Source organism: Xenopus laevis, chromosome 3S (genome assembly GCF_017654675.1).
Source record: "Xenopus laevis strain J_2021 chromosome 3S, Xenopus_laevis_v10.1, whole genome shotgun sequence".
In the NCBI taxonomy this organism is placed as follows: domain Eukaryota; kingdom Metazoa; phylum Chordata; class Amphibia; order Anura; family Pipidae; genus Xenopus; species Xenopus laevis.
Genome location: NC_054376.1, coordinates 124,438,586 through 124,455,868, shown reverse-complemented (window position 1 = coordinate 124,455,868; position 17,283 = coordinate 124,438,586). Strand labels below are relative to the sequence as shown.

General features: G+C 43.6%; 1 protein-coding gene across 9 annotated transcripts in view; it reads left to right on the top strand.

Moving 5' to 3' along the window:
• The first annotated feature begins 15,856 nt into the window (after positions 1-15,856).
• The window catches only part of LOC108703481 (ELAV-like protein 3), a 36,095-nt gene continuing 34,668 nt past the window's right edge, over positions 15,857-17,283 (top strand). For 4 of the 9 annotated variants that reach the window (XM_018239625.2, XM_018239623.2, XM_018239620.2 and 1 more), the window contains exon 1: positions 15,858-16,348. In XM_018239625.2, coding sequence (XP_018095114.1) covers positions 16,340-16,348 — 9 coding nt within the window. In that variant the 5' untranslated portion in view covers positions 15,858-16,339. Of the gene's footprint in view, positions 16,349-17,283 lie in introns of all 9 variants that reach the window. The other 5 variants (XM_018239618.2, XM_018239621.2, XM_018239619.2 and 2 more) reach the window with 2 other exon arrangements.

The following is a 17,283-nucleotide window of genomic DNA, read 5'->3' as shown; positions in this document are numbered from 1 at the left end:
GCATGGTTGCTAGGGGAATTTGCAAATTCGAGAGCTGCTGAATAAAAAACTAAAAACACAAAAAATAAATAATTGATACCAATTATAAATTTTTACAGAATACCACTTTTTACATCATATTAAAGATAAACTGAAAGGTGAACAAAGCCTAAGACTATGACACCTTCTGGCCAGTTAGTAAACTGCCAGGAAAATACTTTAAAGGAAAACTAAACCCTACAAATGAATATGGATAAAAATACCATACTTTATATACTGAACTTATTGCACGTGGCTAAAGATTCAGCTTGTCAATAGCAGCAATGATCCAGGACTTCAAACTTGTCACAGGGGGTCACCATCTTGGAAAGTGTCTGTGACACTCACATGCTCAGTGGGCTCTGATTGGCTGTTGAGAAGCTAAGCTTAGGGCTCGTCACTAATTATCCAGCAGAAAATGAGCTTCCCTGGCTGTAATATAAGCTGATGCTACAGGTTTGCTGATTATTCAATTCTGATGCTAATTGCACTGGTTTCTGTGCTGCCATGTAGTAATTATGTGTATTAATTACTAATCAGCCTTATATTGTGACATTTCTATTCTATGTGTACTGTATATTGTGAGTGGGTCCCTAAGCTCAGTAAGTGACAGCAGCACAGAGCATGTGCAGTGAATCAGCAGAAAAGAAGATGGGGAGCTACTGGGGCATCTTTGGAGACACAGATCTTTACTGCTAAAGGGCTGTGGTTGCCTTGGGCTGGTACAGAATCACACAACACAATGTACAACATACTTCTTTAGTTAGGCATTAGTTCTCCTTTAACCCACTATAGGCAAACAACTCCCCATACTTAGCTGTCCCAAAGCTTCAGAGGCCATCCTGCAATAAAGGGTAACGCACAACGTTGGACTGGGGACCCCCTACACCCACTGGGGTTTTTCCTGGTATCCCGCCGGCCCAGTCCAACCCATGTAATACAATCTTGAGTCCCCTACACTTGCTGCAAAATGGAGCCACCCCTTTACAGTGTTGAGCCATATGAAATATTTACCAGCAGAGGGGGCTCTTTCGCCATATTCACTGATAGCTCTTTCTTAGTTGAGTGATTCCCATTGTGTGACATTAGATTGTAAACTCCACTGGGATGTATAATCTCTATGGAATATGGCTTCTGTATACATAAAGGATCATACGCAGAGACCCATTTTAAACAGCATCATTGGTCAGATTTGGGGTCTGGACCCGTGAATACAAAATCCTTGCCTTAGACATTCTAGGCTGTAGAGCTGACATCTCTATATATCTGTAACCTGCCTACAAGCTAAGGGGAGCCCTTACCAAATTTTGGACCAGAGAAAGGGTTCAACAACCCCACTCTCCCCAAATGAAAGCATCACTTTGTCCCTAATGAGTGTATTGGAGGTGACAGATTCCCTGTGAGGGGACCAGAGGGATCCACGCCCTTCCCTGGTTCTACCCACAGAGGAGGAAGGTATTTTCTAGCTGGATCCAACCCTGCGGCTGCTGCGCGTTACTTCCACTCGGCTGATACCACCCTCTGTCTCCACAGTCCCTTTAAATAGCAGGGACTGGATAATCAGCATAAATTATTAAGCACTATTAATAATGCAGGGAATGCGGGGGGGGGGGGGGTGTAGAGCAGCTCCCAGAATGCTTTGCAGTCAAGGACAATCTTGAAGACCTCGCTCCATTCCCCCCCTTCTTCTTTCTCTCTTTGATCCTTTCTTTTCAATCTCAGCTCATCTTCCCCTTTTATCTCTCTAATCTCTGATTTTTCCATTCTCTCTCTCTCTCTCTCTCTCTATCATGCTGCCCAGCTTCTCACCCTCCTGTAACTCTTTCTTTGCTGTATGTCACACATACACGTCTTTCCCTGAATGCTAGGGATGCAACAAATCCATGATTCGGTTCAGGATTCAGCCAGGATTCTTTCTTTTTGAACAGGATTTGGATTCGGCTGAATCCTTGTGCCCAGCCAAGCCGAATACTAATTTGGATATGCAAATTCGGATTGGGGAGTGAAATCATGTGACCTTTTTGTCACAAAACAAGAAAGGAAAAAATGTTTTCCCCTTCCCACCCCTAATTTGCATATGCAAATTAGGATTCGGTTCAGTATTTGGCAGCAGGAGGTGTCCCTGCCTTTACCACTGCTGAGATGAAGGGTCTATAGACAGACTAGGAATGGGGTAAATTGAGCAAATTAGGCCTCACGAGACTGTGCCAGGGGGCTGCCAGCAGGGGTCGGAGTTTGGCTGCTCGTGACCTGCAGAGGGTAACATGGGGTTGTGCAGAGCCTTTGAATGTGATAGTGTTCCTTTACCTGTCCATGTACACCCATATGTAAGAAACCAAGAGGCTGCAGAATAATGGTTAATAATGGTTAGTGCCATTGTGCCATACAATACAAGAGACATATATGTGTATACTTGCAGAGTTTATACAGTATATATAAGGCAAAGGCATTGGCACTGAGGGGGCAACACCCCAATAATTTTCCCTTGTGGTTTCATATGCTGATGCGGGCAGCTGCCTGGGAGGGCTGGGAGGTAAGAAGAATTGTACTCCGCAGTAAAAACCTACCCCCCCCAAACTAATCCTGCACTATTACTGATATTAAAAAGGAACAAATATATTATCCTACCTGTGTTCAGTGTCAATTAGTTAAACGTAATCCAGGTATTTAAAGGGATACTGTCATGGGAAAAAAAAAAAATTCCAAAATGAATCAATTAATAGTGCTGTTCCTGCAGAATTCTGCACTGAAATTCATTTCTCAAAAGAGCAAACAGATATTTTTATATTCAATTTTGAAATCTGACATGGGGCTAGAAATATTGTCAATTTCCCAGCTGCCCCCAGTCATGTGACTTGTGCTCTGATAAACTTCAATCACTCTTTACTGCTGTACTGCAAGTTGGAGTGATATCACCCCCTCCCTTTCCCCCCCCCCCCAGCAGCCTAACAACAGAACAATGGGAATGTAACCAGATAGCAGCTCCCTAACACAAGATAACAGCTGCCTGGTAAATCTAAGAATAATACTCAATAGTAAAATCCATGTCCCACTGAGACACATACAGTTACATTGAGAAGGAAAAACAGCAGCCTGCCAGAAAGCATTTCTCTCCTAAAGTGCAGGCACAAGTCACATGACCAGGGGCAGCTGGGAAATTGACAAAATGTCTAGCCCCATGTCAGATTTCAAAATTGAATATAAAAAAATCTGTTTGCTCTTTTGAGAAATGGATTTCAGTGCAGAATTCTGCTGGAGTAGCACTATTAACTGATTCATTTTGAAAAAAACATGTTTTCCGATGACAGGATCCCTTTAAGTTCTATTGCTGGATGTTCATGCATATCTCCCAACGGTCCCGTACTGTTTCTGAAACATCCCGACTTTCTCTTTGATCTCCAGCACCTAACAGCCAGAAAAAGATACAATGTTTCTAAAACTTAATTGGCTTTTGGCAGAGAACCCAGAATATGTGGCAGATGCACTTAGTTACTTTTGTAACAATTTAAGATAAGCAAAGAAACAATTGTAACAATTTAAGATAAGCAAAGAAACAATTGTAACAACTTAAGATAAGCAAAGAAACAAATGTAACAATTTAAGATAAGCAGATCTCTTGGGGAAACTGTGACTTGAAGATTAAAGGGCAACTCACCTTCATTAGCAAGACTGTAATAACACATAAAAACCACAGAAATGTGTTCAAACTTTCATAGCCTGGCAAATTTAGTAAAATGAACATGGTAATTAGAGGGTGTGGCCAAAAAAATGGGCATGGTGAAATACATTTGTCACGCTCTGCGCTGCAAAGCTTTTTGTCCCTCTTTCTATTTCCAAAATGTTGGGAGGTATGTAAATGTTTTCATAAGTCTGTGGTTGTTTGTCACTACAAGACTGTACTTGTGCATTAGCATTTTAATAAGTCTGCTCTGATGTATCTGCAGCTATGTGTTTATGTAAGTGTACGCACTGAGAAGTCTGCAGTTATACACAAGGGCTCTATGGCTGTACATGAGAATTTGAATTAGCCTCTGAATGTGCATTAGGTTTACATTATCCTTATGTCTATGGCTGTACCTTGGTGAATTAAGTCTACGATTATACTGTACATAAGTATTCTCATAAGTCTACGGCTATGTGGAAACCCGTTATCCAGCAATCTCATAATTATGGAAAGGCCATCTTGTACTCCAATCTATCCAAATAATAATTTTTAAAAAAAATTATTTCCCTTTTCGCTGTGATAATAAAACAGTAGCTTGTACTTGACCCAGAATGAGATATAAATCCTTATTGGAAGCAAAAATCAGCCTATTTGGTTTATTTAATGTTTTATAATTTTCTAGTAGACTTAAGGAATGAAGATCCAAATTATGGAAAAATCTGTTATCCGGAGAGCCCCAGGTCCCGAACATTCTGGATAACAGGAAAAACACTTGTACATAAGTGTTCTGATAAGTCAATGGCTGTACAATAGTGTTCTGATAAGTCAATGGCTGTATAATAGTGTTCTGATAAGTCAATGGCTGTACAATAGTGTTCTGATAAGTCAGTGGCTGTACATCAGTGTTCTGATAAGTCAATGGCTGTACAATAGTGTTCTGATAAGTCAGTGGCTGTACATTAGTGTTCTGATAAGTCAGTGGCTGTATATAAGTGTTATGATAAGGATATGGCTGTACAATAGTGTTCTGATAAGGCTATGGCTGTACATAAGTGTTATGATAAGTCTATGGCTGTACAATAGTGTTCTGATAAGTCAATGACTGTACAATAGTGTTCTGATAAGTCTATGGTTGTACATCAGTGTTCTGATAAGTCTATGGTTGTACATCAGTGTTCTGATAAGTCTATGGTTGTACATAAGTGTTATGATAAGTCTATGGTTGTACATAAGTGTTATGATTAGTCTAAGGCTGTACATCAGTGTGACTTCCCTCTTGAGGACACTGACTTGAAAAGAAGTGACACTTTTTTGCTCTTGTGTCTTCTCCATATCCTCCCACCCCAAGTGCCTTTCTGTTGGGATCAGGTGGCCGGGTTCAATCCCCCACTCGCCTCAGGTTCAACCATATGCCATTAATTACCTCTAGGACTCTGCATCTGTCCTCCCAGCCCCCAGTCTTTGCTGGTCCTGCAATCTGCCCACCCAGAGCATCATTCAAGGAGCAGAGGGTGTGGTTTGCCATTATCATTGTGCCTCCTGCTCTCTTCTCTCTGCCGGGGACAATTATCCACCCTGCTATGCTGCACTGTCATCTCACTACTTCAATAATATCACATAGAATTACACTCGCCCCCAAGCATGGATACATCTCAAAGGTAAAAGTACATAAAACTAGAACTGGAGGGTGAGGGAAGCTCAGGGTCTTTTAATACAACTGCTTTTTCCTTGAGAGTATTGATAGCTTTGTCACACAATTTGAAGGCAACATTTAAAATAATTAATGTCAAGCCCCTGATTTTTATCACAAATAAATAAAGAGGATATAAACCCGAAAACACATATTTGCTCTCCAGTTGTCACTGTTGGCTACAACTCCCAGCACCCTTAACGAGCCTTGGCTTGGTTATGGTTTGCCACAGGTGGAATGGCTGAAGGGCTGGCGGAAAAGCAGAGGAGTGCTGTAATATTATTAGGATGTCATATGGAAGAATATTATTTTACTTATATGGCACCGACATATTCTGCAGCGCTGTTCAGAGATTATACATCATTCCCCTCAGTCCCTGAACTAGTGGAGTTTACAATCTAAGGTCCTTACATTCATACAAACTAGGATCATATGCTTTCTACTGTAACCTCCATGTAGTGCCCTTCTATAGTTCAGTAGACTGGAATATATGGCAGAATGGCATATCAGCAATGTGATGTATTTCCAGGGGTCCATCATTACCCCCTGCTACTCCTCCCGAGACCAGGGGCTCCAGCTCTTTCAGTGGCAGATGTCTAAGGGTCAGAGGCCAGAGGCTATCTGTATATGCCTCACACATCTGTGTGTTTGTTTGGGAGTTTGCCTGTATACATTAGTGCATTGAAATGCACAGGGGGTTTTATAGTGTGTGGGGGGGGGGAATTTAGTAAAAAAGGGAGAGAGTGGGGAGATTTACAGTGGGGGTGGAATAATGAATGGGCTTCTAAACTTGATGAATTTGCTCTCTTCCCAAGATAGAAGGTTTTTCCAATTGAAAATGTCAGCAAAAAGAGGGTCGAGATTTTTTAGGCAAAGACCAAAACAGATTCCCTGTAGGGAGAAAATGTGGTTTCCTCTAGTGAAGATAAGGATGGCCGGGACAATAAGGAGCAGTAAACGTAAAGGGGATTTAAGCCCAAACATAAAGATGTGCCTAATGAAAGAAAATGACATTCTGAGCAGCTTATACATGTAGTTGCTAGTGAAAGAAGTATCTGTCCCTTTCTGCACTGCTGGTTCTTTCTCCTGAAACAATGTAGCAGAAGTCAGCTGCTCTCCTGCAGGTCTGTTTATCAGCTAGCTTCTGCTGCTGCTTTCATTCTGAATTACATTAAAACCAATGAAAATGTAGAATGAATGAATAGCGGAAACTTGTTTAGAGTGATATTTTCTTTCATTGGGCAACATTTTATCTTTGGAATGCCAAATGAGCGCACCTTTGCCCGATTTAACCACCCATGTGTGGGGCCAAATTGGGCTGATCCATTTGTTGGCCTAGGGGCTATGAGGACTGGTCCAACAAGTGTGTCATCAGGCCGATGCATTCCTTATGTGATGGGTTTCAAACTCAAAGTATGGCCTTGACAGTACCAGGGTTTTGCAATGAATTTATTGGGCAAAAACATGTGTTCCCACATATTTAAGTAATGATCTCAGGTGGAGGGCTGTCATTTCCTTGTGCTTTCCCATTACTCGTTAGTCAATTTGTGGCAGCCTACAATGAGTCATTGGTGAGTCACCTCCAAGACCAATAATCTAATCCTGAGATCATACAGTATCTAGAAGCCATACCATTTAGCACAGTGCCAAGCTAAATTCTACTGGTGCCCAAGGCCCCCATTCCCCCTGCTGCCAGACACGTAAATCCCTTTCCACTGCCCACAAGCCACCCGAACACCACTGATCCTACATTGGTTGATCACTCACATCCCCTGCTGGTGGTTTACTGGCCTCTTCCAAACTGCACCCCCAAGGGTCAGAATGCTCCAGTGGGACACCAGTAAAAAGCCCTTTGTGTCCACCAACCCAGACCCACTCCTGCTGAAGGCCTGGGTGCTACAGGTTTGCTGATTATTAAATTCTGATGCTAATTGCACTTGTTTCTGTGCTGCCATGTAGTAATTATGTGTATTAATTACTAATCAGCCTTATATTGTGACATTTCTATTCTATGTGTACTGTATATTGTGAGTGGCTCCCTAAGCTCAGTAAGTGACAGCAGCACAGAGCATGTGAATCAGTGAATCAGCAGAAAAGAAGATGGGGAGCTACTGGGGCATCTTTGGAGACACAGATCTTTACTGCTAAAGGGCTGTGGTTGCCTTGGGCTGGTACAGAAGCACAAAACATAATGTACAACATTTCTAGCTACTTCTTTAGTTAAAATTTAGTTCTCCTTTAAACACAACTCCTAGCATGCCCCAAGCACAGAAGGCTATACAGTAAACAGAAAAACAAGAAGTGAGAGGTGCAAGGGAAATCCATTGGCGCCTCCAGCTTGGGGCATGTGACTTCATCTTGTTCTAACTTCTGGAAGCGATGGCGGCGTTCATTAAGCAAGAGAAAGTAATGGGTTTTCCTTGAAGGACAGCACTTAGTGTTGTTGCTTAACAGATGGGGAGGCCATAATAAAGTTTGTTATGGGTTCAAACACCCCGGCTTCTTATCCAATCAATACATTGATCTTGTCTGAGTGCAGCGGATCATCCAACCAACCCCCGGACCAGCAGGAGCATTAATTATTGATCAGAGCTAATGGCTGGTAATTGAGAGGGGAGAAGAGGATGGCGGAGAGGTTGAGGGATTCATTATTCATGAGGAGAGACAGGAGAACTGATTCTTTTTACAAACCTCAACATAACAGAGATTGCAGGAAGACAAAAGCCTGCGACCATATACATAACAGTTGCCTTTATTGCTGTATCCAACATGATGCACTCCCAGCATGCACCTCTTCATGCTGGCAGCCATTATACGGTAGCTCGGTGAGGCCATTTGCAAATTGAAAGGGAATAGCTCCTGATTTTCATTGTTATTGTGTCTCACAAATTGGGATGTGTTTTAGACTGATGAACTGGGCTGAGCAGCTGTTGGACTTGCCCTATTGTCAGAATTAAGTTGGAATGTGAATGGGCAAAACACCACATACATGAATAGATCTTGCTTGAAAATGGCTGCCTGGCTTGGAAGGCTAATGTGGTGGGAACAGGGGTTGGGTTTTGAGGTACCCCAGCGCAGTATGTCACTGTGAGGTGTGCATTGGGCTCTGCACATTACCAGTATAAGGAAGGAATGTTTCAACGGACGCTGATTCCCGCCAAATATGGCGCCATTAGTCTAAGGCGGGACCACAGTGCTTTGTAGCTTTCCTATATAAAATTTGATTGCACTTTCTTTTTGAAAACGTGGTCCTAATTGACATTTCACTCATTTTTGTGAGAAAGTTTTCATCCAACTTCGACCTCTATGTGCTGTCGGTATTGGAACAGAATGCATATTGTAGTTACCAGGGAACCGGCTGCACCTGCCCATTTTAATGTACCATGGCAGCACTTGATTGACATTGTTCTCTGCCTATGACTAGACACACGCACCCCTCGTTAATTGGGCAGCACGATGAGCTTTCCGCTTGCACTTTCTGCTTGCTTATTCGTTTGAGAAGATCATGTGACATGGTTTTCAGATTGGTTTCTAATGTTTAATGTGAAAATCGAATAAAATATTTTAAACATTGAGTTTTGCGGACAAATGGGTACCACATTGTCTAACATAGAGACTTGCTGCAGGCAGGGCCAGAACTAGGGTAGGCAGAAGAGGCACGTGCCTAGGGCGCAAAGTTAAGGGGGCACCAGGTGCCTCTTTCATCTGCTTACCCCTAGTCTGGGCCCTCTTCCCCATGCGGCAGATTGTATTTGAACTCTCTGGTGCCCTCATGTGATGCCATTGTGCGAACAAGCACACGTGAGAGGGTGAGGTGGCCAACCGGATTGTCTAGGGCACCTGGTTGGCTTGGCCCGGCTTTGGCTGCAGGACACAGATCCATGGAAGGTAGAAGCGAGTGCCACTACTGACTGTCAGATCCAGAGCAGATTGGCCGGAGAGGCACTGCAGCTATCAGCGATCAGGCAGCCTCCCTCATTGCAGAGTGGTAATGTTCTGAATACAGATAAGAATCTATGCACCAGTCTCCCACCAGCTCTTCCTCAGCTGCTTATAAGGCTCAGCTGTGGGCTGCAGGGATGGAGCTTGGGTTTCTAGGGGCCCTGATATTGCAGAGAGGCTGACAATCTAAGAAAAAAATGTTTATGCATTCCTGCCCAATAACTAGCCTTGCATATATTGAGGTGTCAGCACTGAGACATTATATACAAATGCTCTGTAAAGCTACACATTTATTGTAATTGCTACTTTTTATTACTCATCTTTCTATTCGGACCTCTCCATATTCCTGTCTCTTATTCAAATCAGTGCATGGTTGCTATGGTAATTTGGGCCCTAGTAACCAGATTGCTGAAATTTTCAAATTGCAGAGCCGCTGAATAAAAGGCTAAATAACTAAAAAAACACAAAAAATTTAACTACATCATACTTAAAGTTAACCCCATTTAAGCAAAATGCACGTGGTGCCCATTTGTCAGAGCACTTAGATTCCCATGTACCGAAACCTTAAGGGCTCTTACACATGAGCGTTTTGACCTGCGCTCCCCTGCGTTCCGTTTTTTGGCGTTCAGCCGCAGGGGAGCGCAGGGGAGCGCAGGAATAGACGCAAGTCATTATTTTAAATGGGGCTGTATTCACTCAGTCGCGTGTAGGCTCCGAACGCAGGTTCAGACGCAACATGCTGCATTTTTCCTGCGTTCGGCGCCTTCACGCTCCTGAGTGAGTACAGCCCCATTTCAAATAATGACTTGCATCTATTCCTGCGCTCCCCTGCGGCTGAACGCCAAAAAATGGAACGCAGGGGAGCGCAGGTCAAAACGCTCATGTGTAAGAGCCCTAATAGAGTTCAGTGGCAAGAGAGAAGTGTGCAGAGCACTTTGCCAGGCTGAGTGAGGAGGCTGATGAGAGAAGCATTGCTGGGCAGGTATTTCCCTTAGCAGCCAGTTAATGAGTTCTCCAGTCCTCCTGGGAATCGGCAAGCAAGGAGAACTAGGCAGGGCAATCTGTCACCACCACTGGAAGTGCTGCGGTCTCCAGCTTGCTCAGGGGGTTTGAAGGGGCTGCCAAAACTTACCAAGTGCTAAATAAAGGGATAGTATCTTCAACAACAATCTAAAATTGTTGGTGTCTTGTTTTTCACAAAATGACATGTTTTAAGGGGGTACATGTTAATCTCAAACACAGGGGAAGTCATATATTTCCCTGTTATAGAGTCACGGGTTTCTGTACTCCCTTTTCTATTCAGAGACCTGCATCTACCTCCCTAAATAGAGCACTTTCTGTGCACTTTCTTCAGAATGGTGGGCAGTCACAGAGGCGTCCTCACTCTCGAATGGCAGGGGACACAGGCTGCAATGGTGCCCTGCTGGTAAGGACAGGGATCTTGCCCCACATAATGCTCTTGCACTTCAATCCTGGGGGGGTTGGGGGAAATAATATACCCTTGTGATGTCAGAATGCCCAAAGTCCCCCTACTGGTTGCTTGCAATTTTCAAGGGCACAACAACAGGATTCTTGACATTTCGTGTTATCAGGTGGCCTAAGTAACATAACGATATGCTGCAAGGTACTCTCTACCCCCCTACTGAGGTGAGTTTCACGGCGGTTTGGCTTGTATGCAAACCGCTGGTTGGCCCTGGTTCAGTCGCATCCCCAGTAGTTCTGCTACTAGATGGCCATCCCTTTAAGGGCTCTTAAAGATGAGCGTTTTTACCTGCGCTCCCCTGCATTCCGTTTTTCTGCGTTCAGCCGCAGGGGAGCGCAGGAATAGACGCATTACATTTTTTCCAATGGGGCTGTACTCACACAGGCACGTGTAGGCGCCGAACGCAGGAAAAATGCAGCATGTTGCGTCTCAACCTGTGTGTGTGAGTACAGCCCCATTGGAAAAAATGTAATGCGTCTATTCCTGCGCTCCCCTGCGGCTGAACGCAGAAAAACGGAACGCAGGGCAGCGCAGGTAAAAATGCTCGTCTGTAAGAGCCCTAAAAATAATCACTAGCATATAGTAGCCAAAGCAATCCCCTAGATTCAAGACCAGACTGGGATTCAAAATACTCATTTCAAGTACACAGATACCCAAACAGCCCCCCACAGGCCCACTAAATACAGCAGCCCCTCTGGCATTTGCTGACGTTAGCAGAAATCACAACTTGCTGATCACCTGGCTCAGCTGCAAGACAAAACTTTGCGCACGGAATGTGGGCGGCATAAATCCCCCAGCCAAATGTAGGGCAGTGCGTGAATAAGCTTCAACAGCACAAACCGGAATTTCACTGAGAAGGAACAAGAGCAAATGATCACGGAGCAGGATAGAGATTCTTTGCTCCAGATACAAACTTGTACATATGCACCAAATCAGACCTTTTATCGCCCAAATCCTTCATAGAAACTGAATAGAAATTCAGCCGAATGAGCAAACTGAATCTGTACCCTGAAAACAAAATTATTTAGAAAGAAATGCTGTTGGTCTCAGCTCTACAGTAATTCCAAGACACATGACTTTAATGGCTCAGATCCAGTCCAAATGTTGGATTCAGTCCATCATTCTGAGGCTTTCAGTAGGACTGTCCTTGGTGGTGAGAGGACCAAGACCCTTTAATGAATAGCATCAAAAATCTCAACACAATCCATGATCATAAATGATCCCTATAGTCAGGTGTTTGATTCAAAATAGGTATTTCAAGTACACAGAGTTTCAGGCAGCTCCCCATAATAATTAGTGACTGGCACTTGCCAGAACCCACAGATTCTGTGGGTTCTGGCAAGAACCCACAGAATCTTAGAGGCAGGCTGCCTCTAATATTAAGGAGAAAACTAAAAATGCTTCTGAATTTTGTGAGAATTTCTTAGGGTTGCCTCCTCTTGGAAGGGTCAATGACTTAAGGTGTAAGCTAAGTGGAGGTAGAGCTGTGAAATAAAGATGGCAGGTAAGTGATTCAACAGGTGGGCCCAGAAAGTGGGGTCGGCTGTATCATAGTCCCTCTCCCGACCCGTCTTTTTAAACTTCATATCACTTTAAAATAGCTGCACGGTGCAGACCCAATAAGTGAAGCATGAGTGAGTTGGGGGGGGAGGAGAGGAGGATTATTTGAGCAGGGGGGCCTGATGCCTCCAAGTTACTCTATTGGGGTGGCACCATGTTGTGAAGCAGGTAGGGGTTGGTGAGCTAGCAGGGTTACAGAAGAAGGATAGAGGGGGAGCAGGAAAGGGAGATTGGGGTGAATTGAAAGAAGGCTATGGGAGTAAATGATGGGAATTTACAAATTTACCAGTTCATTGCAAGTAAACTTGCAATACTGGTTCCGGCACTGGAAAAACGGGCCAAGTACAAACCCTCTATACATTATTGGTTTAGCCAACATTTACCTACTGGATTGGGTTAGAACCCAGAGACTTTGTAAAAGACATCACTTGGTCCAAGCCATTGTAAAATTACATTTCGGTCTCCCAGAAAAACAACAAAATTCAACAGCCAGGCTACTCACAGAGCAACACTGCATTCCCTTGTACTCTCTATACTCACACTCACTATTAATTTGTGCTCTCTATACTCATACTCTGTATTCCCTCTTACTCTCTATACTCACACTCAGCATTCCCTCGTACCCTCTACTCACACTCAGCATTCCCTCATACCCTCTACTCACACTCAGCATTCCCTTGTACTCTCTATACTCACACTCACTATTCATTTGTACTCTCTATACTCACACTCAGCATTCCCTTGTACTCTCTATACTCACACTCAGTATTCCCTCATATCCTCTACTCACACTCAGTATTTCCTCATACCCTCTACTCACACTCAGCATTCCCTTGTATTCTCTATACTCACACTCACTATTCATTTGTACTCTCTACACTCACACTCAGTGTTCTCTCTCATTCCCTTGTACTCTCTATACTCACACTCACTATTCATTTGTGCTCTCTATACTCACACTCAGTATTCCTTCTTACTCTCTATACTCACACTCAGTATTCCCTCTTACTTTCTATACTCACACTCAGTATTCCCTCTTACTCTCTATACTCACACTCAGTATTCTTTCTTACTCTCTATACTCACACTCAGTATTCCCCCTTACTCTCTGTACTCACACTCAGTATTTCCTCTTACTCTCCTTACTCACACGCAGTATTTCCTATTACTCTCGATACTCACACTCAGTATTCCCCCTTACTCTCTATACTCACACTCAGTATTCCCTCTTACTCTCTATACTCACACTCGGGGGCACATTTACTATTGGTCGAATATCGAGGGTTAATTAACCCTCGATATTCGACTATCAAAGTAAAATCCTTCGACTTCGAATATCGAAGTCGAAGGATTTACCGCAAATGCTTGGATTGAACGATTAAATCCTTAGAAACGAACGATTCAAAGGATTTTAATCCATTGATCGAACGATTTTCCTTCGATCAGAAATAGGTTAGAAAGCTTATGGGGAAGGTCCCCATAGACTAACATTGGTGCTCGGTAGGTTTTAGTTGGCGAAGTAGGAAGCCAAAGTTTTTATTAAAGAGACAGTACTTCTACTATCGAATAGTCGAATAGTCGAACTATTTTTAGTTCGAATCGTTCGATTCGAAGTCGAAGTCGTAGTTGAAGGTCGAAGTAGCCAATTCGATGGTCGAAGTAGCCAAAAAAAACCTTCGAATCCTTCACTCGAGCTTAGTAAATGTGCTCCACAGTATTTCCTCTTAAGCTGGCCATAGATGCAAAGATCCGATCGTACGAATCATCGTACGATCGGACTTTCCCATCTCCCGACCCGCCACTAACCATTCAGATCAAAGTCTTACCAGTCAGATTAGTTAAAGAACAGATCAGCAATGTTCTGCCCCTTGACAGCAATCGTACGATATCTATGTCCAACCAAAGCTGGTGACAGTCTCCCACTGAAAATCGTACGATCGGCAATACACGCAGAGATATTATCGGCAGCCAACAGAAATTTTCTAACCTGTCCGATCGACCAAACGACTGATCTCCGCCGGACGAAAAATTCGGGACTCTCCACACACGGTTCGAAAATCGTACGAATCGAGGATTCAGATCTTTGCGTCTATGGCCAGCTTTACTTTCAATACTCACACTCGCATTCTCCCACACTCACTATATCCCACCTTTTATTCTCTCATTCATGATTCCAAGGAAAGCCAGTGACAGTCACTATATAAGGGGTTTGTTGGAACGGAACATTTTATTCAGTACCTGCAAAGACCCAGCTTATTAGTGACAATAAGTGCACAGAGCACAGCAGAAAGCCCAGTAATTAGAGACTCCTTGTAGCAACAGGTAACTGCAGGGACCCAGTTGATTAGTGAAAAGGGGAAGTTTACCTAACTATTTAGTTTGTATTTTTCTTTTAATGTCCTACTCCCCCTTTTCTCCCTTTTTCCAGCCTGCAAGTGATCCCCGTTCTACTAACTTATTGTCCTGATGTACAGTGCTTCATTCTCAATTAGCACTATATAAATAGATATATACATACATACTTATACTTGTCTGACCCTCGCAACCATATAAACAGATCTTTTTTTTTTTTGCTTGTGCTTGTATTCCCTTTCAGGCATTTCTTATTCATCTTTTATTTTCACTTGCTGTCTATCCCAGGTGGCACGTGTTAATTTAAAGGTGAATTACCCCTTTCACTGCACCTGCCGAGGCACAAAGAGGGTTAAAGACTTTGGTGCTCTATTCATAAATGGGGTATGAGTTAGAGATTAGGGGGTCTCCTGCAGTACAAGAGAGAACAAAAACCACATAACATTTGGAGTTTTACCAATTATAGCCTGTGGCTTGGTGTCCATTTGTTACACTTGGGGGAGGCCAAGACAAATAAGAATGTGTTCCCTGGCCTAAAGCCATCCCAGTATATATGATTTTCAATAACTGTACATGAATATTTAGTGTTAGTGGCTCCTATGCCCGTATGTACCAGAGGGACCAAGGGAGGAGGAAGGAGAGAGACAGTGATGGATGAAGCCTCTGGGAAGAGAGAGGAAGGTACAGTGAGGAAGCAGAAATCTCTAATATTGATGTATAGCAAGATACAGGGAAGAATCAGGACAAAGAATACACCAGGCAGAGAATAAAGGCAATTGCTAGAGTAGAGAGAGAGAGAGAGCAGAGGATGAAAATAAATACAAGAAGATGCGAGTCTGTGTGTGTGAGTGAAGGGGGGGCAGAGAGGACGTGCCTATGGGGGAGAGAGATGGAGTCAATGGAGGATGGAAAGAGAAGCAGAAAGGCTGCTTGGCAGGTGTGACAGTCTCCTCCTCTGTGTTCCTCTTCTCAGGGGGTCTGAAGCACATAAAGGAGTAAGAAAAAAAAATTCACAAGGAAAGAGGAGGGAGCGATTTACATCTCCCCCCCCCTCCGTCCTCTCTTCTCTTCTCATCCCCCTTGCCTCCCAGCCAATAGAAAAGAGAACTGCACCATGCAGAGGACTGTATATAAGACAAGAGAGGGGGGACTGGATTGTTCAGATTGATCAAGAGAACGAGGTGTCACCACATTGGGATAAAGGCACCAGGAGAACCATTTCTACCCCTCCCTTTTCCCTTTCTCCAAAATCTTGCTACCCCCTCCACCTCTTTCCAGACAAAGACCCCCCCACACACATTTACAACCGAAACTGTCCCTCAATTCCGCTTCAGCGCTGATCTTTTCTATATATATTTAATTCCTATTTTGGGGATTTCTTCCCACCTCTCTAAATTTTGTACCATTTTTTGGAATTATTGCCCCTTCTTACCAGCTGAGGGAGTTTTTTGATACCATTATTTTTCACAATCCTGTTTTCTGATTCGATCCCGTGACGGCCGCCGGGAGGGAGCAGGGGAGCGGCGGGGTGGGCAGGCGCACCTCGGACGCCAGGACTCTGAGGAAAGGGACAAGAAGGCTAGAGAGGCGCAACCGAAAATCTACAGGATCCAACCTACGTTCTCTAAGCATGGTGACTGTAAGTGCCGCCATCTTTCTTTTTACCCACTGATTCTAATGCTGCATTTGATAAAGGGGTTAAGAGGAGGTGAAGCAGGTTATTTTCTGTTTGGTCTTATTGGAGGTGGGAAGGGATGAAGAGTAGGGACAAAATCCCAGGGGAACCCCTTTTTGGATTTGAATGCGTCTTACAATGCAGCACAGGGAAGGGCAGGGGTGGGGGTGGGTGAAGGAGAAACTGTGTCCTTGGTGCACTGTGGTACTGCCATAATACAGGCGTGGATAGTGGATGGGCAAAGGGATAGAGAGACAAAGAGATGATCAGATGGACCATAAGATATTGGACAGAAAGATGGATGGATGGTGGGTGGGTGGATGTTTGGTGGATGGAATGTTCCATACAGAGGCAGCCAGATATCGGGACAGTTACATAGAGGAAAAGATGGACTGAAAGATTTATAGCTGGTAAGCCACATAGAGGGTTGGAGATTTGTGCAGAGGGATAAGTATATATATATTATATATATATATATATATATATATATATATATATATATATATATATAGATGACAGATCGATAGATGGGGATACATTGAGTGGATAGAATGGTAGGTTTATGGATTAATTGGCAAGTATGGTAGAATAATAGATAGATAATAGATGGCTTGTTAGTAATTGTTTGGATGGATATAGGGATAGATATCTATGTAGATAATCCGATGATAGACTGTGCATAGTGGACACATGTGTGCGGATGGAACTGGGAGAAAAGAGACAGATACAGGTCTCAGTGTCTCACTGCACATATAGTCACACACAATGGGTGGATGATTGGATATTGAGCTGAAACACGGGCTGATACCACAAATACCCAGCCCACATCCAGCTGGTACCTACAGACCTACATGCGGGGGGGGGGAGCAGAGAAGGAGGAGAGAAGGTTCTTGAGAACA